We start from the raw sequence: 22,966 nt of genomic DNA, 5'->3' as shown, positions 1-22,966 counted from the left end.
TTACTGGTGAGTACCAGCATGATTTAATATTATTATTATGTATTAGTATTACAGGTACCCCGTGTATATTATGTATTATTATTTAATGAGTATATTATGTATTATTATTTAATCTTATTACTCATTAATGTACTACTGTTATTTAATCTTATTGCTATTATGTCCTGCAGTATTATTATTACAGTACTGTACATTATTATTTAATGTTATTACAGTAAATTTGAAAATACAGAATATTGCTCTAAGAAAAAATGAAAAACTTCACAAATAATTTACAGATATGTTCCACAGAAAAATCTGTGAATGGGCAAGTTTCCCGTGAATAATTTATAGATAGGTTCCACAGAAAAATTCTGCGAATTGCTGAATCTGTGAATTGTTGAGTCTGCAAATAGCGGGGGTCGACTGTATATATAATGCTGTGTAAAACATACCAATGGCTTGAACAGAAAAGCCTAGAAAATGGCATTGTGGAAAACCAGCTACCTTTAACCCCTAAGGGATGGATTGAGCCTCAGTGTGAAGTAAAACAGGATTGGGGAGGTGGACGGATTGAGCCTGAGTGTGAAACAATATTACGCACCACTGGTATGGTAAAAATGAGGCGAGAGAGAGGTGCCAATACTTCTATATGCTATAAATTCACTAATGGCAACTTTTATACTGACCTGAGAGTCGGGCCAGTTGCTGCAGACATCTTTTCAGCCATCAGTAATACTTTCGACTTGAAGGGGAAAAGTACTGCATCTCTCTCTCACAAAGTCTTTTTGTGTTGTATTAATGCATCTACAAGATGAACATACATTTGACGAGGTTAAAAACAAATGACTACCTTTTGATCTTATAATTCCAAGAAGACACTTCAACTGGTTTTATTATTGTAAATTTCAACATTAAGTGAAAAATTTGTTTCAAAAGTTAGTTTATCATCCACAAAATATAAATTAAATATTAGAAAAGTGTTACAATATAACACCTGTACAATGCATGACAACCAAATAGGATATAACCAATAAAATGATTCCCCTGGCTGTAACCCTGGCATTCACTACTACCAAATACTGCACATATATGTCATGTATGAATAATATTTGCTTCGTACATTTCTTAAATATTTTCTTTAATGAGGAATATTAAGATCAAAAAGGTGGGTATAATACAAAATATGTAAAATGTATTTTTATATAAGCAACTTACCAAGTTATTACATAGCTATAGTTTCTATTAACCAGCACCTAGAATTTTTAAATTCCCAGTAGCGCTACTAAATTTTGCTTAGACGACTAACACCGCCCACTTTCAGGGTGAGAGAGGAACTAGTCCACCCAAAAGAGCACAATATGTTTCTGGCAGCTGATGGCTGTACTTCAGTCCTTAGCAGCAGCGTATTTTTGGATTTCTTTAGCTTCTCAGTTGGCTGTAGTACTACAACTGGTGAAGTACTCTCTCTTTATGGTAGCCTTTTCGGCATATTTAGACAGCATCAGGTTCTTTTTCAGACTTAACTACCAAATCTGACTGTTATAATTCTGATCTCACACATTCTAAGCTTTGTTAACTTTTGAGTCAACTATGTCTGATTCTGGTTCCCAAGGTTTTCAGTATTGCAGCAAAGGCTGTAATACTAAGATAACTAAAGCCTGTTATGACCCACACATTCTCTGCACATCTTGTAGGGGTTAAATTTGTTTGCCAGACTTAACTTGTAATGAATGTGAACAGTGGGGCATCAAAATGTGGAAAACTTTAAATAGTCACTTATCAAAACTGGACAGAGACAAAAATAGGAACGCTTCTTCTAGAGCCAATAGTAAAAAGAGATTAGCTAGTCAGGTTCCTGCTAAGTCTGTGTCTGATAATGTTTCTTTACCTTTTATTCCTCTTAATCTCAGTTCTCATTCTGTTCCACCATCTCCTCTACACGGCTTCCATACTCCCGATCTCAACACCATTCCCAGCCTTGAGTCGAGAGTTAATAGGAAATTTGAGATGTTAGTGAATACTATGGATCAGATAGGCACTTCAGTGAAAAGGCCTTATGGACAAGTGCAGCATTAAAAGTGTTGTTGAAGTGTCAGTGCAGGAGGTGGCTGTCTGTCCTGCTGATTCTCCTAGGCAAAGGTCCCTAGCTAACTCCCCTAAACCTGGGAGGAGCCAAACTGGTAGCCCAAAGGAGGTCGGTGGGGTCTGCCCAAAGGCAGTCGTCTCCTCAGTCGGTCCTGTTGCCGCTTCCCAGGTCACAACAGAGTGCCACTGGAAAGGCGTCACTATGGAAGCGGGTCATCTTTGTTTTAGTCTTTCTTCAAGTGATTAGAGTCCCAGACGCCAATGGCATTTTAAAGACGAATCTCGTCCTTTGAAGAGACATGCTATTGATATCTCTCTTTTCCCTGCAGTTCCTGTAGAGAAGCCCAAGGAATCTTCTTTAGCAAAGCCATCTTGCAGTTTTTGGGACAGTCCTGAATGTTTCTCCAAGGATCACCCGGAGTTAGAGGGACAGCGTCAACAGTTAAACATCTAGTCCCTTCTCGCAAGCACTCGTCTTCGGTTAGGATCGTGGATGAGCCCCATCAGTGGCGCCACAGCATTCTCCTGGAATCAGGAAAGTAACTGAGCAACCTTTAGCGCCCGAGCTTCCTGCTCTCGCTACAATTACTGACTCGGGAGTCCCTTGAGCTTCCGAGAGCCCATTAGCTCCTGCTCCCACAGCGCCCAACTCTGTTGTGTCTGCGTTAAGACCTTTGGAGCCAGAGCGTCTGTCGGTACCAGAAGTCCCCTTGGCTTCAGAACATCTTTTATTAGAATGTCTGGTTCTTTCCAAGCAGCCGTCGGCATCCGAGCCTTTGTCTGTGCATGAGCGCCAGTTGGGTCCTGAGCTTGTTTTGTCTTCTAAGCGCCCTATGTCTGCAGAGCATACCCAGACTCCTGTGCTCCCTATCACTTCTTCAAAGCTCCTGACACCTGCTCCTAGTTTGGGGGTTTTGGATCTAGCCACTGCTCAGCTGCCCCTTCATCCTAAGTGTCTGGCCTTGGCTCAACAAGCTCCTGTAGTAGTGGACCCTTCCTTTCTGTCCATTCAGTGATACTTAGGTAATATTTTGGGGTTAATCAAGAAACCCCCTTCGACACCTCAACCTCTTGTGGAGTTGTCCCTCCCATTTCTACAGAAGGGGAAGAAATAGATCCTCTAACTCTGCCAACTGCTTATGCTTCGTTGCTAAGGTTTTTGTTGGCAACATTTCCTTATTTCTTCTCGCCTGCAGCTCCGGCTTCCCCAGCATCTACATATCTAATGGACAACCAGACTGTTAATTCTTCGAGACTCCCTAAGATGGTACTGCCTTCCTCTGCTAAAAAGGCATTAAATGAAGTAGAAAGTTGGTTCTCAGGGAAGAGAGAGCAGAGAAGAGCCTCCTTTAGTTGCCCTCCACTGAGGCTCTCTCTGAGGAGATATCTGTCTTCCGCAACTGGAGAGGTGCCATCCCTGGGAGCTTCTGCCTCCTCCCAGGAGTACTTCTCTGGTCTGATAGACTCATCCCGGAGGTTGGCTTTCAATTCTGCGAAGATCCTGTTCTCGACTTTGGGGTTAGACCATTTGATCAAACACCTGTTTCAAGTTTTTGAGGTGCTTAGTTTTTTACATTGGGCAGCAGGTACCACCACTCGTAAGATCAAGGATTATCATGTCCCGTGGAGGACTACACCTCAGATGTTTTGGGTGTTACCTCTGTCTCGACAAGGGTATAAGAGACGGATCTCTGGAGCTGGCTTCCCTTTTTGCGATGAACATTTTAACCCTTTCATATCTGCATAGTTATCACATCACTGAGGGCACATGAGCCCCGATGTGTCTGGGAGCGCTTCGACAGACAGTGCGAAAAAATAATTATTTCAAAATTCAGCAAAAATAGAAATTTTATGCCAACAACGTTCATTTTGCTGTCCTTTTTTCTAAATGTTTATATTTTATGGTGGAATAGTCAGAATAAGAGTCCCAGCCCTCTAAATACAAAAAATGTGAGTTATTTCACGAAAAAAAAAAAAAAATCTTTACTTATTTTCATATTTTCGTTCAGAACCCAAAAATATGAATGTCAGGCGAATGAATTATTTTTTATGAGAAAGCCAATAAAATTCTCTAAATATCGACATATAAAAGAATGGAAAACGAATAAGTCCAGTTGGTGAAAAAATTGATAGAAAAAAGGGCAAGAAACAGAGCGCTCTGCCCGGCGTATGGTGAGAATTATCGCTAGAAAAAAGATTTTTTGAAGAGCCCTATCTCGGTTATTTTTCATAGAAATTACTTTGTAAATATACGAAAATGTAGAGGAAAAGTTGAAGAATAATGTGAGAGTCAAGAAAAATGGCTTTGGTAACGGCAACAGTTTCATTTTGACGTTATAAATTGATTGAAACGAAAAAAAATGTTACCGTTGTCAACATTATCGTTCGTAGCTCAAAAGCTATAACAGTTAGGCGAATGCATTATTTTTTATGAGAAAGCCAACAAAATTCTCTAAATATTGATATATAAAACAATGAAAAACGGATACGTCCAGTTGGTGAAAAACTTATAGAAAAGAGGGTAAGAAACAGAGCGATTTGCCCGGCGTATGGTGAGAATTATCGCTAGAAAAAGTTTTTTTGAAGAGCCCTATCTCGGTTATTTTCATAGAATTACTTTGTAAATATACGAAAATGTAGAGGAAAGATGTAGAATGTAGAATAAAGTGAGAGCCAAGAAAAATGGCTTTGGTAACGGCAACAGTTTCATTTTGACGTTATAAATTGATTGAAACGAAAAAAAATGTTACCGTAGTCAACATTATCGTTAGAGCTCAAAAGCTATAACAGTTAGGCGAATGCATTATTTTTATGAGAAAGCCAATAAAATTCTCTAAATATTGATATATAAAACAATGAAAAACGAATAAGTCCAGTTGGTGAAACAATTTATAGAAAAGAGGGTAAGAAACAGAGCGATTTGCCCGGCGTATGGTGAGAATTATCGCTAGAAAAAGTTTTTTTGAAGAGCCCTATCTCGGTTATTTTTCATAGAAATTACTTTGTAAATATACGAAAATGTAGAGGAAAAGATGTAGAATAAAGTGAGAGTCAAGAAAAATGGCTTTGGTACAGGCAACAGTTTCATTTTGACGTTATAATTTGATTGAACGAAAAAATGTTACCGTTGTCAACATTATCGTTAAGTAGCTCAAAAGCTATAACAGTTAGGCGAATGAATAATTTTTTATGAGAAAGCCAATAAAATTCCTAAATATTGACATATAAAAATGGAAAAACGAATAAGTCCAGTTGGTGAAAAATTGATAGAAAAGAGGGTGAGAAACAGAGCGCTCTGCCCGGCGTATGGTGAGAATTATCGCAGCAATTTTTTTTTTTTTGAAGAGCCCTATCTCGGTTATTTTTTCATAGAAATTACTTTGTAAATATACGAAAAAGTAGAGGAAAAGTTGAAGAATAAAGGAAAGTCAAGAAAAATGGCTTTGGTAACGGCAACAGTTTCATTTTGACGTTATAAATTGATCGAAACGAAAAAAAGTTACCGTTGTCAACATTATTGTTCGTAGCTCAAAAACTATAACAGTTAGGCGAATGAATTATTTTTATGAGAAAGCCAAGAAAATTTTCTAAATATCGACATATAAAATAATGAAAACGAATCAGCCCAGTTGGTGAAAAATTGATAGAAAAGTGGGTAAGAAACAGAGCGCGCCAGGCATACGGTGAAATTATCGCTAGACATTTTTTTTTGAAGAGCTCTACCTCAGATTTTTTCATAGAAATCACTTTGTAAATATATAAAAATGTAGAGGAAAGGTTGAGGAATAAAGTGAGAGTCAAGAAAAATGGCTTTGGTAAGAGCAACAGTTTCATTTTGACGTTATAAGCTGTTCGAAACGAAAAAAAAATGTTACCGTTGTCAACATTATCGTTCGTAGCTCAAAAGCTATAACAGTTGGGTGAATGAATTATTTTTTATGAGAAAGCCAACAAAATTCTCTAAATATCGATATATATGATAATGAAAAATGAGATTCAGAGCCCTGCCTAAAATCCAGACGTCTCTATGTGATGCACTAACAAATTTCCGCTAGTTTTACCGCAAAAACTTTGCGAAAGCATGTTGGAAACTGTTCTCGATTGACGTCGCTTTATGTAAACAGCCACACGTGTTTACCCAGCCTGCGCATGGTCTCTGACAGAAGTGTGGCCTGTCAGGCCTGCGGAGGTGCGATCAGCTGATGTCATTGTGAGAATTTTACTACGCCGTGGATTTGCGCATGCACAGTAGAGGAACTAAAAAATTTATAGAAAATAGAGGATACCAAACAGAGTGTTTCCAATAATGTAATCCTACATTTTATAAAAAAAAATGTAAGATACGAGAGAGAAACGTGGGTAGGATCAGCTGATTTCATTGTGGGAAATTTACTATGCCAGGGAATTGCGCATGCGCAGTATAGGCACTGCTTGCCTGGCGTATCGATGCCTGAGTTACACGGTCCAAGGTATGCTTTAGCCTATGGAAACCACCAACTGTCCGAAAATAAAAAAAATTTACCCCTACCACACGCATTTAAAAATGTCGGTAAATTTTACGCTCAATTACGTCAGTCAGACAAGAAGGGGGTAGGGGTTATTGCGTAATATGACGTCAATTGGGCAGGAAAGGGTTAAAGTAGGAGCTGTGGTGTTCTTATACCACTAAAAGTGTGACCCTTTCCCGGAAGTCCGCTCTTCTTCATTCCCCTCTGGATAAATAACATTTGTTCTCACAGGCTACAATTCTTCAGATTTCTTTAGACCATCAGAAGAAATCTACTCAGGACCTCCTCGTTCAGTCTGCGAAGTGCCCTAGAGATATTCCTACATTCTCCTCTAGGACAGTTTCCCCTGTCCAACCTCAGTCCTTTCGTGGTAGGGGCAAGCAAAGAAGCCTTCCCAAACTACATGCTAACACACGGTTCGCCTCTTGATCGATCAAGAAGTCCTCCTCTAAAGCTCCCTTACGTAAGTGAGACCCGCATCATCCATACGTCAGTAGGAGCAAGGTTCCTTCGCCTTTGGGAACGACAGGAAGTGAGAGGAGCAGAAACCTAGATTGTGGAAGTTTTGAGGGAGGGATACTCCATTCCATTCATAAGGAAGCCTCCTTTAACCAGCTTGCCGGTTGTGTTGACGGCCTACTCGGTAGGCTCCGAGAAGTTTTCCGCCCTCTCCCAAGAAGAGTCTTTCTTCCTTGAGAAAGAAGCCATCGAAGTGGTTGAGGATACCAGCTCACTGGGGTTCTGCAATCGGTTATTCATAGTCCCCAAGGCCTCGGTCCAGAAAACCAAATTCAAAATGGAAACAAGCCAATCCATCCTAGCATCCATTCGTCAGGGGGATTAGATAATTTCAGTGGACATGAGGGATGCATACTTCCATGTTCCAGTTCATCAGGACTCAAGGAAGTTTTTAAGGTTCATTTTCAAGAACAGGGTGTATCAGTTCAGAGCCCTTTGCTTCGGCCTAGCCACAGCTCCCCAGGGTTTTCATGCGAGTCTTAACTCCCATAGCGAATTGGTTACATCTGATGGGGGTTAACATTTTGCTCTATCTCAACAATTGGCTCCTTCATTCTCAGTCGAAGGAAGTGTGCATGGAGAACCTGCAAAAGAGCCTTCTTCTACCCCAGGAGTTGGGCCTTTTAATAAATTTTCAGAAATCACAGCTGACTCTTTCTCAGGAGATAGCATATCTGGGGATGAGGATAAACTCTGACTTTTTAGATTTTTCCCTCCACCCAAAGGATAGAAGCCTGCCTTCAGAGAGTGGAAAAATTTCTCTCCCTTCAGTCTTGCTCTGCAAACAACAGGATGAGCCTTCTAGGGACCCTCTCTTCCATAGAGCAATTCGTGTCTCTGGGAAGACTGCACATGGGGAACTTTCAATTTTATCTACGAGCCAATTGGAACAGGAAGTTTCCGGACACTTCTGTTTTCCCAATAACTCAGGAAATCAAACAGGACCTGCTGTGGTGGAAATCAAGGGACAGACTGTCTCAAGGGAAGTCCCTCCTTCCTCTGAGCCCCGAACTAGTGTTTTATTCAGACGCTTCAGACCTAGGTTGGGGAGCTCTCTTGGGAGAAAGGGAGGTCTCTGGAATTTGGACTCCAGAACAGAGCAAATGGCATATCGACGTTAAGGAGTTGAAAGCAATTCACTGGGGATTACAAGAGTTTGCTCTGGAAGTGTTTGAAAAGACAGTGACGGTCCATTCGGACAACACCAAGGCACTGTCTTCTGTCAAGAAACAAAGGGGGACACACTTTCACCTTTTGTGAGGCAGTAAGAGCTTTTCTCTTGTGGGAAGATCGAAACCAGAAGAAGATCCTAACCAGGTTTACTCAAGGGAAATCAAACGTCCTAGAGGACAAACTGAGCCACCGAAAACAAGTGCTCCCTACAGAGTGGACTCTGGATCCTTTAGTATGCCTAAAACTTTGGAAACTGTGGGGAAAGCCAGTTCTGGATCTGTTCGCAACTGCGAGAGCTTTCGACTTCCTCTGTATTGTTTGCCAGCTCCAGATCAGCAAGCATGGGCGACAGATGCAATGCTTGTGGACTGGTTGGACAAGGATCTGTATGCCTTCCCTCCATTCAAGATGGTAAGGGAAGTAATCAGCAAGTTCCGGAATCACCAAAATGTAACAATGACTCTAATAGCTCCATTTTGGCCAACCCAGGAGTGGTTCCCAGACTTGTTAGAGCTTCTGACAGACATTCCGAGGCTGTTGCCTCAGAAAATAAATTTACTCAACCTACTTTCAGATGTTCCACCAAGGACTGTCCACTCTGGCCCTGACCGCATTCAGACTGTCTGGAAACTGGTCTGATCAAATGGATTTTCAAGATCGGTTGCAGACGCTATTGCTCGATGCAGATGCCAGTCCTCGAGCAATGTTTATCAAGCCAAAAGGACAGTCTTCCGTTCATGGTGCCGAACGCATAACACCTCATCTTCTAAGACAACTGTAGCTGAAACTGGAGATTTCTTGCTTTATTTTAGATCTTCCAGGGAACTATCTTCCTCAACTATCAAGGGTTAGCAATGTTGAGCTCTGTATTTAGACATGGGAGTGAATCTCTCCTATAATAAGGATTTGTCCAATCTTATTAAGTCGTCTGATACGACCAAACATAAGGAAGAGAAATTAGTAGCTTGGAACCTGGACATGGTCTTAAAGTGGTTGCCAGACCCCCGTTTTGAACCTCTTAAGTTCAATCTCTATGAGAGATTTAACAAGGAAGACTGTTTCTGGTAGCATTGGCTACAGCTAAGCATGGTAGTGAGTTGCACACATTAGATAAGAGAATCTGTTTCTCTCAGGGTAATGCTATTTGTTCATTTACTCATGGGTTTTTAGCAATGAATGAGACCCCCTCCAATCCGTGGACTCGTTCCTTCTCTATCAAAAGTCTGGTAGATGTCTTAGGGCCTCAGGAAGAGGAAAGGACCCTCTGCCCTGTAAGGGCACTTAAATTTTACTTACAAAGAACTGAAAAGATTCATGGTGCATCGAGCAACCTTTGGTGCTCAATGGAGAATCCTTCGCATCCTCTCTCGAAAAATGCCCTGGCATTTTTTTTTTAAGGATCTTATCCTGGAAGCTCATTCGCATTTTAAGATTTATGACTTACGTTCAGTGAAAGTGAAAGCGGTAGCCAAATCCATGGCTTTTAAATATAATTTCTCGCTTTCCTCAATTATCCAGACAACATATTGGAAGTGTAGGTCAATATCTGCCTCACTTTACTTGAGTGAAGTTAAAACTATATATGAGAACTGCAGTACCTTGGGTCCATTTTTGGTTGCTGGCATGGTGATGGGAGAGGGAGTGTAGTAAGTATCCCTTCCATACCTTTTTTTTTTTTATTTATTTTTTTTTTTTACCTTGAAATAAGGGCATTGAGTTGCAGGGGAGCCTGGGGATACTATGTACTTGGAGTGCCCTCCAGTTTTTTTCTGTTGGGTAGTGGTTTTTAATTCATGGTCTAGGCAACTACATTGATTACTCTGGTTGTTTTTGTGTGTACAGTACCGAACCCAGGGCAGGGGCAAATTTTTAACTCTTTATCTGCAATTGGAAAACTCCTTCACAGTAAAGAATCCCACTAAGTATAGGCGCTTCCTGGATATATTGCCACGCCGCTACAGGCTGAGATGAGTGCCAACCAGAGGCAGTACTCTGCTGTAGCTGCTCTCTCGCCAGGTAAGGAACTGGCAAACATTTTACCAATGTTAATTTTTCTATTCTCATTTCTTTACAATTTTTAATGCGGCGTTTGAATAGATACAGTAGAGCCATGCATCCCACCTCCTTCAATGTGGGATTCAGCTATGTAATGACTTGGTAAGTTGCTTATGTAAAAATGACATTTTTATACTAAAATAAAGTTTTATACATACTTACCAAGTAATTATACGATCAGAGCCCTCCCTACTCCCCGCGCATGGATAGGAAATCATAAACATATTGAGCTCTTTTTGCTGGACTAGTTCCTCTCTTACCCAGAAAGTGGGCAGGGTTAGTTGCCTAACCAAAACAAAGTAGAGCTACTACAAATTTCAAAAATTCTAGCTGTCGGTTAATAGAAACTATAGCTATGTAATTACTTGGTAAGTATATATAAAACTTTATTTTATTATAAAATGTCATTTTTAAGGGTACAACTGTTGGAAGGAGGAAGCAAGCTGAAATACTCTATGCTTCACTGAGCTATATATATATTTTTTTTTTTTCGTAACCTTCAACTTTTGTGATAATTCCTTCTCTATTTGGGTACCAACACAGTTTTTCTGGATGGTCTTGTAAACTGTTGCATACAGTAAAGAACCCATCAACACTTGGATATAATAATAAAAAAATTAAAAAGGGCCACTGGCACTGCTCATGAGAGTGCATGAGCAATATTCTACTGATTTCACACAGAAAAAGTAGTTATGCTTTTATACTGGAATTTTGTAAATGCCATATAAAAAATCTATTTAACCTTTCAGCCAAATCTTTGTACAGGGCTGTACAAGCGTGCACAGGGCTTACTTGCCTTATATTATTAGAGCATTGGAGCAACTTCCATATCCACTTGATATGGAATAAGAAAATTTATAAAATCCTCATACTGTCTACAACACATTATAGGGTACTTGAGCTTAGGCTATCCATCATTGCTGAAATCTTGTGAAAGTAGGTACAGTAAAGCAATATATTTACTGATTAATGCAACATCAATCACTTTAATATGGGATATGTTCATCAAAATGTGGAACAGAATAACAATGCACATGCAAGAGAGAAAGAGTAAACAAAATTTGTACAAGGCTGTAATTTATATGTAAAATACAAAATAAACAGATAACATTTACATGTACATTCAGTTATTTTCACTCTAGTATTAATGATGGATAATAAAATTTCAAAATAAAACTATATAAAAAAAAGAATAAATATATTACAACTTACCTCAAAGGAGTCAAGGTCACTCAAGCCTTCCATGGTGGATTTATTCTTAGGTCTGACATGGTCCAAGTTTGCTTTCGGAAGATCAGTTGTAAATGAATCAAGATCTACTACACTCTGTGATTTTTGCTTAGTTTTAGGAGACAGCAAATCTGTGGAACTGACTCTGATAGAATCTAGTTTAAGTGGCTTTAAAACTGGGTTAAGCGAGTCAGACGTGGTTCGAGAAGTGTGAGATGACACCCCAGAGCCGACAAAAAGAGAGGTAGATGATGAAGATGAACAGCTGCTTTTGGTATCATCAAGAAGGTGTGAGAATTTTTTAGCTTTTCGGCCATCACTGTAAAAGAACCCAAGCCAAATAAAATTTCAAGTCAGCATGTGCTATACTAGTCAAATCATTATAATTATATAATTAAAAGTAAAGCAAACACCTAACAAGCTAATGAAATTCTAATGTTCATGATATAACAAAGTTTTCATTGCTTTCTATTAAAAGGAAAAGAAATAAAAATGCGGATTCTATATCTCAAGAATATATCTAATACTTAATGTCCATTCCTTATGAAGCCTCTATTTCTAACTTCACTAACATAGACATGCACCCATACATACCTGATGAGGAATTTGGAGCTCATCATGCGCTCAGAAACATTTTTTCTAATCAACTCTTGGGCTCGAACAACATGGTCCCTTACACATATTACTTCATCTATCATTGCGAAGTCAATTGACTGCATTAAAAACTGCTTAATGCCGCCACAGTGGTTAACATGATTTAAGGCATCTTGTGGGAAATTCTCTGCAACATACTGTCTCAGACGGTCATCATTTATTGACATAGGACCTTCTGCTTTCAGCCACTCATAAACAAATCTGGAACAAGGAATCCCATCACCAAATTATCAAATAAAACCATCTATACTATTATTATACTTATACACTCTTATGGAACATGGCAAGGCATCAATGATTTTCCCAGATATTTTCCTGAAATAAGATCAAGAATCAAATCGAACCACAGACAGTATGCTTATGCACTGAAATTATTTAACACAGACACTTTTAGACTGAGAGGAATGGAAGCTCTCTTGTAATGAAAGTCCTATGGTAATACAGTGTTATAGTCACCAGACCAATTTTTGTATATTAACACTCTACTACATAAAATATCCTGTCACAAAAAAAAAATTGTTTGAGGAACGTATCTGTTAATAGTTTTAAATGGATTCACTAAAAAACAAACTACAGTATATGCACTGATAAACTTACCAGAGTAAGTCCATTTTAGTTATGAAGTACTTTTGACTATAGACCATCTCAGACAAAAGACTTGTGTCTTGCCCTATCCTTCAAGTTTGCTTTTGTATATTCATACGTGCCTATTCCCCATTATGCCTAATTCAAAATCTCCTTTACTTAATTCATATATCTAACTTCTGTAAGTTGATGTCCTTTCACCCTCAATAATTAGCTCTGTTTCATCTGGATGCAAATATGGTCTAGTTCACTGTCTCGAGACCTTAAGTAAAATAACAATATAAGTAAAATAACAAGAGAGAGAGAGAGAGAGAGAGAGAGAGAGAGAGAGAGAGAGAGAGAGAGAGAGAGAGAGAGAGAGAGAGAGAGAGAGAGAGAGAGAGTGTGTGTGTGTGTGTGTGTGTGTGTGTGTGTGTGTGTGTGTGTGTGTGTGTGTGTGTGTGTGTGTGTGTTAAGTATATCTTAGTTTAACCAGACCACTGAGCTGATTAACCCTTAGACGCCTATTGGACGTATCATACGTCGACTAAAATTGTCTGTTGGGTGCCGAGTGGACGTATCAAGACGTCGACTACAAAAATTTCAACCTTCGTCAACTTTGACTCGACCGAAATGGTGAATTTTTAAAAAAACTTTTTTCTTATGCACGGGCGGTAACTCAGCTGAAAATTTCATAAATTCTTTCATCATTTTGTCGTAATTTTTGCACTGTTCTATATTAGCCATTACATAAAGTTTTATATATGAAAATGTGCGCAATTTTATGTACAATACAGCAAAATACAACCCATGGTTGTAGCTTTTATCAGTTTGGAAATATTTTCATATAAACCACAATAACTGCCAAAATTTCAACCTTCGGTCTACTTTGACTCGAATTTAAATGGTCAAAAACGCAATTTTAAGCTAAAACTCTTACGATCTAGTAATATTCAATCATTTACCTTCATTTTGCAACCAACTGGAAGTCTCTAGCACAATATTTCGATTTATGGTGAATTTTTGAAAAAAACTTTTCCTTACGTCCGCACCAGGAATTCTTTCGTCACGTTGTCGTAATGTTTCCACTGTTTTATATTAGTCGTTACATAAAGTTTTATATATGGAAATGTGCGCAATTTCATGTAGAATACAACAGAAAATAACTCATGGTTGTAGCTTTTATCAGTTTTGAAATATTTTCATATAAATCACGATAACTGCCAAAATTTCAAGCTTCGGTCAACTTTAACTCGACCAAAATGGTAAAAAAACGCAATTGTAAGCTAAAACTCTTACATTCTAGTAATATTCAATCGTTTAACTTCATTTTGCAATAAATTGGAAGTCTCTAGCACAATATTTCGATTTATGGTGAATTTCTGAAAAAAAAAAAAATTTTTTCCTTACGTCTGCGCGGTAACTTGGCCGAACATCTCAGAAATTCTTTCGTCTCGTTGTTGTAATATTTGCATTGCTTTACATTAGTTGTTACATAAAATTTTATATATGAATCTGTGCGCAATTTCATGTACAATACAACAAAAAATAACTCGTTGTAGCTTTTATCAGTTTTGAAATATTTTCATATAAATCACGATAAATAGAAAAAATTCTACCTTCGGTCAAATTTAACTCGACCGAAATGGTCGAAAACTGCAATTGTAAGCTAAAAAACTTACAGTCTAGTAATATTCAATCAATTAGCTTCATTTTTCAACAAACGGGAAGTCTCTAGCACAATATTTTGATTTATGGTAAATTTTTGAAAAAAAAAAATTTTTATGTCCGCGCGTTACGAATTCATGCATCATTTTGTGATAATATTTTCTCTGTGTTGCTTTGATCGTTTTAAAATTTGTTATATACCAAAATCATCGCAATTTAGTGTACAATACAACTAAAAAAAATTAACTCATTAGCTTTAACCGTTTTGCTTACAGCGCGATTTGTATACAATTATATACGAGTTTTTTATTTTTCGCTGTCATATATTCCAATATTTATATATGATAATGATATTTTTTTCACTTCTGATGGTTGCATACTAAACTTCAGGCAATGACAAAAAAAATGAGCCAAAAATGAACTCTTAATCTTAAAAACTAAGCGTGCTGTGATTTTTTTAAAAAAACCTTTTTTCCGCTTCAGCGCTAACTCACCGAACGCCGCCGGTATACGGGAGACGTTTTTGTAAATAGGGCTTCGGCGTTAAAGGGTTAACAGCTCTCCTAGGGCTGGCCCGAAGGATTTGATTTATTTTACGTGGCTAAGAACCAATTAGTTACCTAGCAATGGGACTTACAGCTTATTGTGGAATCCGAACCACAAATTTCTCGTTCTTCACTGGCCGGTCGGAGATTCGAACTCGCGACCAACAGAGTGGGAGCTGAGAACGGAACCCGCTCACCAGCGAGGAACTGAGAGAGAGAGAGAGAGAGAGAGAGAGAGAGAGAGAGAGAGAGAGAGAGAGAGAGAGAGAGAGAGAGAGAGAGAGAGAGAGAGAGAGAGCAATTTACATGTAACTGCCAATAGAACTGAGACCATATACATTTCAATTCAATTATTTCCCCTACAGTAATCCCTAGATTATCCAAACTTGAAATTATCCATAAGGAACTGGCCCACAAGGACCAAAGATGATAATATTTATAGGTTGTATAAATTCCATAAAAACTGAAAAAACCTTATTCTGATGGTTGGCAACTCTGCACAGGGCTAAAGAAGTGTTGGTAACATTGCTTACACTAATAAACAAGCCAAGAAAGGGTTTTAGGGGATTGGGAGGTTTGGGGAAAGAGTTTTTTCGTGGGAGGGGGTGTCAGAAGGTTGGGCAGGATAGCAAGTGAGCAATTGGCAATGCTGAGCAGGGAAAGAGGTGTTAGCAACATGCCCAATGGGAAAAAGCATGCAGAAGTGTTGCTGAGGGGATGGCTGGCAGGTGAAGGAGTTTCCCAAGCAGGGAGAGGGTGGGAATGGTGTACAGGATGGGTGTTTTAAGGGTAAGCAGGCATCTGACTTTTTTTTAGAGCTTTTATTTTATGTTTTATCATATGTTTTTTTCACATTTTATTAAAGGATATTACTGAATAAAATAATCATGCACAATGAGAGAGAGAGAGAGAGAGAGAGAGAGAGAGAGAGAGAGAGAGAGAGAGAGAGAGAGAGAGAGAGAGAGAGAGAGAGAGAGAGAGATAACATTTGACTCCTTGCTGAGAAACTCCCCTATTTATGTACAGCCTACAGCAAACACATGAATACACCCACACACACAAGTACATACACCTACCTTCCCTTTCTTTCTCATCATTTCTCATTTTATATTTCTTGGTATTTTGTTATACAGCAATTTTCACTGCATAAAATGACCAAAAAGCAAAACATGAAATAAAATGACAAAGCAAAGAGGGAGAGACACACAAAGACAGACAGATGGTGAGGTTTTGTGCTTTTATTGGCTTAGAAGCAAAATGTTATTTAATATGTAGTCATATCACTTTAATTGGATGATACGGATGCTTCATCAGTTCAAAAGCATATGGTAGAAGGTGTATGGATGAGCAAACATCCATGTTTTTAGTAAGCTTTCCTGCTGTAGACAGAAAGCATACATTATTACATGCCACTGTAACTTTTTGTTTTTAATGGTTGATAGACACAAGAGTCATAAACAGATCTCTATCTATCTATCCTCAACCCTATGAAGTGTTGGGATGGGAACAGCAATTGAAAGTGCCACTAAGCATCTTTTAGACTGAAGAGAGAGTATGGATCTCAAGCAGAATGAGCAAACATGCATACTTAAGAAACAGGCTGATGATCAGGTTTCATTCCAAGTCATCCTTGGGAACACTGGTGACAGATGAACTTGTCTTTCTCTATAGCTCCCAGTTCCTCATTGATGAGTCAACATCGTACTCGGCTAGCACTCTCCAAGGCCTGCGTTCGATTCTCTGGCCGGCCAATGAAGAATTAGAGGAATTTATTTCTGGTGATAGAAATTCATTTCTCGCTATAATGTGGTTCAGATTCCACAATAAGCTGTAGGTCCCATTGCTAGGTAACCAATTGGTTCTTAGCCACGTAAAATAAGTCTAATCCTTCGGGCCAGCCCTAGGAGAGCTGTTAATCAGCTCAGTGGTCTGGTTAAACTAAGGTATACTTAACTTTTTTCTCTATAGCTCCCTTTATAAGAGCCTTTCGCCCACACTTCCCCAAGGAAGGATCCAGTTATTGGATAAATCCTTTTAGGGGTGGGAGGGATGTGACCATTGCCATCCCAACCCATTGGTGATAATTTGCCCTTAAGGGAAAGACTTCCACTGCATATGTGGTTGCAAATGACTGTCTCCAGGCATTCTAGGTATGGCTTTGCCTACTCCTCAACAAATGTGCCTCTGTCTGCCATGAAAGGGATGTTTTTGTTACAGCTGCTGCTTATGTTACTACCCACCTCTCTTGTTACTGGTAAGACACTAGGGGCAACTGGAGACTTGTATGATTCCAGGTCATGCTGGGGCTGCTTTGGTTTGGGGAAGGTTAGACCTCTCAGGAACATTGTTTCCCAGGTTCCAAATTACCCAGCACGGCAGATACTGTACAGTTCTGTTGAGCTCATTCTAATCTTCTTAGAGGGATTATGGCAAAAAGGGGAAGAATGTAACAGGAAGGTGCCATTGGTGAGCCCCATGTCTGAGCCCACCAATGTTTCTCTTTGATCCCTGAGGCACCATTCCATAAAATTACAAAAGCACATCCCATAAGGAATGCTTAAGTGTCTTTGCAAGAGCAGCCAGAACATTCCTAGAAGACTCTGGAAACTCCCTTGTAGTCAATTCCAGGATAGTGGCAGAGGTTAAAATGGAGTGGAGGTGGAACCTTGCATGGAACTCCTAAGTGGCAGTTCCAACTGAGATTTTAACCGTACAGGTACTGAACTGCTAAGTATTCATATCCAGTGGAAGCTTTTTCCATTTAAATGGAAGGATGAGTATTGTCAATTCCTCTGGAGAGTTACCAGACTCTGGGATGGCCAAAATAAATGGCTTTATTTCTGCAATTGGCCCATGCCTCCCAGTAACTGCAAAGTTCCAAAATTTTGTCTGTACATGATTAACAATTTTAAAGGTGACAAGACTGATGGCTAGGGGCCACCTGGAGGGGTTGCCAGATTTCCAGGTTGGTTGGTGTACCATAATTTCTGTTAAACAGGAAAAGGTAGCTATAATTGCTCTGGCTGATAAATTGGGGATAAATATCTCATAAATGTCTAGAAAAATAATGGTACTGCATTTCACTCCAATAAAGACTGTAGATGCAATAATTTATATATTCATGATAAAATAATCAGAATTTATATAAGGTTTTGCAATTTACTTACCAGCAGTACAATAATATACAATGTGTTTACCAAATAAAAATACCAAATTAAAAAGAAATTTGTATTTTTCCTAACATGCAAACCTACTCTTTCATATATGGAGAACTCCATACATGTTTACCTAGCTTTGGCTGTTCTCAACTAGTCTCTGAAAAACAAAACCCTAACGCTACCTGGGTCACGTGGTGTGACCTGATACCAATTTCCTGTGTCTGAGACAGCCCGTACACAGCTCCGCTCAACCTCCTAGAAGGAATGAAAGATCGAAACTATGTGGGTGGTACAAGGAGAGTAACTTTACCGATATGAAAGCGTAGGTTCGTATGTTAGGAAAAATACAAATCTATTTTTAATTATGTATCTGTTCCGACAAGTATAAGAACCTACATTTTCATATATGGAGCCTCACCTGAAGGTGGGAGGATGATCTCTCAGGTAAACATGTAGGAACGTTACCCCTACTACCCCCAAGGACTTGCAAGGGTGTAAGCTGATGTGGTGTACTAATTTTTTCCTCATACTGTAGCTGGTGATACCTTCCCCTCCCAATGGAGCTCTCGTAGGGCTCTAGGTCATCAAATGACTTATTGTGCAGCCATCACCAGACCCAAGGTGAAGGTATCTAAGGACTTGTATGCTACATTCTTAAGGTAGAAAGAAAAGAATGTAGTCTGCCTCTTCTAGAACCCAGCCTGGACGACCTGCCCTAACGCGTGGTACTTCTTAAACACCACCGACAGACCTACTCCCCTTATGTCATGAGCCCTGACTCTGGCTGGGGCAGGGTCTTCATTACCTTCCAAACGGTATGCTCTCCCAATAACCTCACTCAGCCAGAAGATAGTGTTCCTTAATACCTCACTCTTCTCTCAAGCCATGCTTAAGAACAGTCTACCTGATGGGTCCGTGGGGGGCTGTACATTTAAGTTAGGCTCTCAAAGCTCTCACTGGGCATAGCACTATTTCATCCTGTTCGTTACCTTCGAAGTCCTTAAGTGAAGGAACTGAGAAAACATCGAACCTTGGGTCGTGTGTGGAGGGGTTTTGAGTCTAAGTCACAAACTCTGGGAGGAAGGTAAAGCCCATCGATATCCATCTAAGGTTGTGGGTCACGTCGTGTGTGAGGCCATGAGGTTTGCCCACCCTCTTCGTCAATGCCAGTGCCAAAAGGATAACTGATTTTAAGGTAAAGTCCCAGTCTGAAGACCTCCTGAACAGTTCATAGGGCACTTTCCTCAGAGAAGCTAGGACCTTGGTGATGCTCCCATTTTGGGGGTTTTAGTTCTCAAGAAGAGCAACTCTTCTTGAATTTTCTAACCATGTCTGACAAATCCCACGACCCTGACAGGTCCTCTACTCCGCACTGCTGCCACCCAGGTCCCTTGTTCCCCAGACAGCCACCCACCTTGTTCTGAAGTGGCGGTGGAACGTCCAAACCCCATCTAATTCCTCCTCTTTCTCCAAACTGTTTCGCTTCTCAGGATGGAGGGGTTAGGAGGTCCGGAAGGACTGACTGCCTTCCTCACTTGGTTTTCCCCGAGAGGCTGGGAGGTCCTATTGTCAAAATCCAGGAGGAAATGACTGTCTCTAGGTCAGTGTAGGCCTACTCTGGGCCACTGTGTTGATCAACTGCCCCCTTGAAGCAGACGTGAGTGAGGCCGCCGAGAGGGAGTCCTTCACATCCTCTCTCTTTTCAGTTACTTCCTGGCTCAGCAACTCTGGAGGCAAGTTCATGGACACACCCATGAGGGGGCTATTCTTTTGGCAGAGCCAACTATTGACTGAGATGCGACTATGAGCTAATGACAAGCAGGACTCCCTCCTTTTGAGGATGATTAGCCCACACATGGGTCACATGCTTGGCCATGTAAGACAGAGCCTTCCCCACTGGAGCCATGTGCTCCTTCATGGCATGCCAGTTTTCAGATGATAAGACCTCCTTCATATCTTTCATCCACGTCCCTTGGCACCTGTAGCACCAAGAGATGGCCCTCAATGCCCTTCCCAACATTACTTTGTGGTTCATCATTTTGGTGAATCGGGAGCCATAGGCAGGCAAAGAAAAGCTCAAGTCCATCTTAATTAGTCTGTATGTTATTATATGTGATATATCGAATTTGTCTTTTACAGTTTGTAACAACCTGGGCAAAGGCTGTGAGGGAATTAAAAATCCATTTTGAAAAGGGTAAACACCTTTTCTTCCCAGAACCCTCATTGATTTTGCTATTTTCACCATACATTTAAGAATTTAGCCTTGGTTTGACATGTCCAACCAATATGCATTCCTGGATGCAGTAGAACCCCAGTTCTTGACTGTATCAGAACTCAACATAATTGGATTTCGAAGCAAAATTTCAAGCAAATTTTCCATCGGAGCTAGAACAAAAAACCGGAATCCGACCTGATAAACCATGTGATTTTTGTAAACAAAGTGTTTTGTGTTTCAGTCAATCGGCGCTAGTTGGTGTTGTTCCCAGGAACTGTTTAAACCCACTCAGCTGTGCTTCGAGTGTTTTGATCTATTTCCTAAGTTTTTGTGGCTTTTGTACTGTATTTTGATAAAAACATGGGTCCCAAGAAAGCCACTGCAGACAAGCAGAAAAGGAAAATGGTTAGAACCACAATTGAACTCAAAAAAGAGATTACTGAAAAGTATGAAAGAGGCATTCGTGTGACTGATTTAGCTTCTCAGTTTAAGGTACCCAGATCTAATAAAAAGTACTAGTGTTGCTAAGGGGATTACAAGCATGAGAAAAAAGAGGCCTCCAATAATAGATGAAATACAAAAATTGTTGTTAATATGGATAAACAAAAACAGATTGCTGGTGCTAGTGCTTCAGAACCAGTACCATATTTGCCATTGTACAAAACGCACCCTCTCTCTCTGGGTAAAAGATATTGCTAATTTGAGCCTCTTTAACCAATGGGTATTAGCACATATGCACACACTGTGTGTGTGTTCATAATGTTTTAAAAAACATATAGTACAGGTAACATATCTTTGGAAGAAAAAAAAAAAAAAAAAAAAAAAAAAAATATATATATATATATATATATATATATATATATATATATATATATATATATATATATATATATATATATATATAATATTTTGTTGTTGTTGTTAGTCGTGTGGAAACGGGAAACAGAAATGGATTAACATTTCTCAAGAGATTAAAGAGATGAGCTCTCTCACTATCTTCTCTCTGTCTCCCTAAGGAAAAGATACTGCTAATCTGAGTATCTTTAACCAATAGGTATTAGCACATATGCACACACTGTGTGTGTGTGTGTGTGTATTCGTAATGTTTTTAAAAATGTGTACTACAGGTAATACAGCTTTGGAAGACAAAAATAAAAAACAATTTTGTTGTTGTCAGTTGCGTGGACTATAAAGGGTGTAACCAGCATTGGTAAACAGAAATGGATTAATAGTCCTCGAGAGATTCAAGAGATAAATTTTGTTTTGAAGATATGTCAACATAGCATTAGTAAAATCTGCTGAAGCATAATAAAAATATACTTTGTTGCCAAAGGATCTCTGAACCAACAATTTTGCACTCAAATTAATGAGAAGGAATTCATTTTATTCTTCATGTAATCAGTAAAATATATACTGTACACTATTAAAAACTACATGCTATATTTAAAACACCACGCACTTACGTCATCGTCAGCTTCACGTGACCAAAATGTTCTTTCTTAGACAGAATAAAGCTCAAACCTGATTGGCTGGCCGGTTGCCATGGAGAGCTGTTAGCCAATGACAACCCTCTACTTCTATTCTATTTATAGACATTTCGATCTCAAATTGTGTACACAGTATGGCACTAAGTTTGAACGTTGCCATGATCATGATTACAGTATCTGACTGCTGCTTGCAAAAATTACTCAATAATTTTGATTTATATAATTTTTTCTTCTTGAAAACAAGAATTTAACAGTAATTTTAACTTTACTATAGTGGTATGAAAAATCCCACACAGTCTGCTGTAGGGATACTTCATCACTTGCGATTCCTGTTCTCGGACCATCCTCTCCAAGAGCGATATGATGACATGTATTTTATAGGATTACATATTGTTAAAATTCACAAGTTGAATCACAAATATTTTGATCATGGATATTTTTGCATTTAATTGAATGCTTTGCTGAAAAAATGTGTTAGTGAACATTATGGTTTTAACTGTCCCACTTATTTTATTATCGATGATCTTAATTATCTCACTTTCACTGAACAGTATATTAATATAAATATTAATAAACTATAATGAATGAAAGATTTTGAGTTATCTGGCATTGTGACAACTGGGTCATTGATGCTGATGTCAATTAAATGAAGAACATAGCTGTTATAAAAACAATAAAAAGATCAAATAAAATTAATCAACTATTACATCTTTGGGAGAAGACCGGTGTCGATAATAAATCTAAAATTGCCACTGGCATCATCATACACCACATCTTCTCCAAGGATCTTGGCAAGGATGAGCCTGCGATCCCGACCAAGAGCCTCAGAGAGGTAACGGCTTCTAACCAGGAAGTGCCTCACAGTCAAGGGGACCAGACAATCCTCACAAAAAGGTCGATTCTCCCCAGCCATCAAAAAGCCGAGTGTTAGGCGAGTATGCCAAATCCTTAAACGGCAAACAGCCATCTCCCATCTTCTAGGTATACTGCCATACTTCCAAGGATATATAACATCTGTAATTTCTTGAATTTTATTTTCCCCTATACTATTCCAATGCTCCTTACACAAATTAATTATAAATTTTCTAATGCTTGGGAAGAAATCATTATATAAAAGTGGACA

The 22,966-nt window shown here is 39.1% G+C and overlaps 1 protein-coding gene across 6 annotated transcripts in view; it reads right to left on the bottom strand.

The window, feature by feature from the left end:
* Positions 1-22,966, bottom strand: part of LOC136850230 (E3 ubiquitin-protein ligase TTC3-like) — a 477,716-nt gene that overhangs the window by 153,457 nt on the left and 301,293 nt on the right. For all 6 annotated transcript variants that reach the window (XM_067123873.1, XM_067123870.1, XM_067123869.1 and 3 more), the window contains 2 exons: positions 12,147-12,407; positions 11,535-11,871 (listed from right to left, as the gene is read on the bottom strand). In XM_067123873.1, the coding sequence (XP_066979974.1) occupies positions 11,535-11,871; positions 12,147-12,407 (598 nt within the window). The remainder of the gene's footprint in view (positions 1-11,534; positions 11,872-12,146; positions 12,408-22,966) is intronic.

Source organism: Macrobrachium rosenbergii, chromosome 21 (assembly GCF_040412425.1).
Source record: "Macrobrachium rosenbergii isolate ZJJX-2024 chromosome 21, ASM4041242v1, whole genome shotgun sequence".
NCBI classification, from domain to species: domain Eukaryota; kingdom Metazoa; phylum Arthropoda; class Malacostraca; order Decapoda; family Palaemonidae; genus Macrobrachium; species Macrobrachium rosenbergii.
Note: the sequence above shows the minus strand (reverse complement) of the source record. Positions and strands in the feature narration are given on the sequence as shown.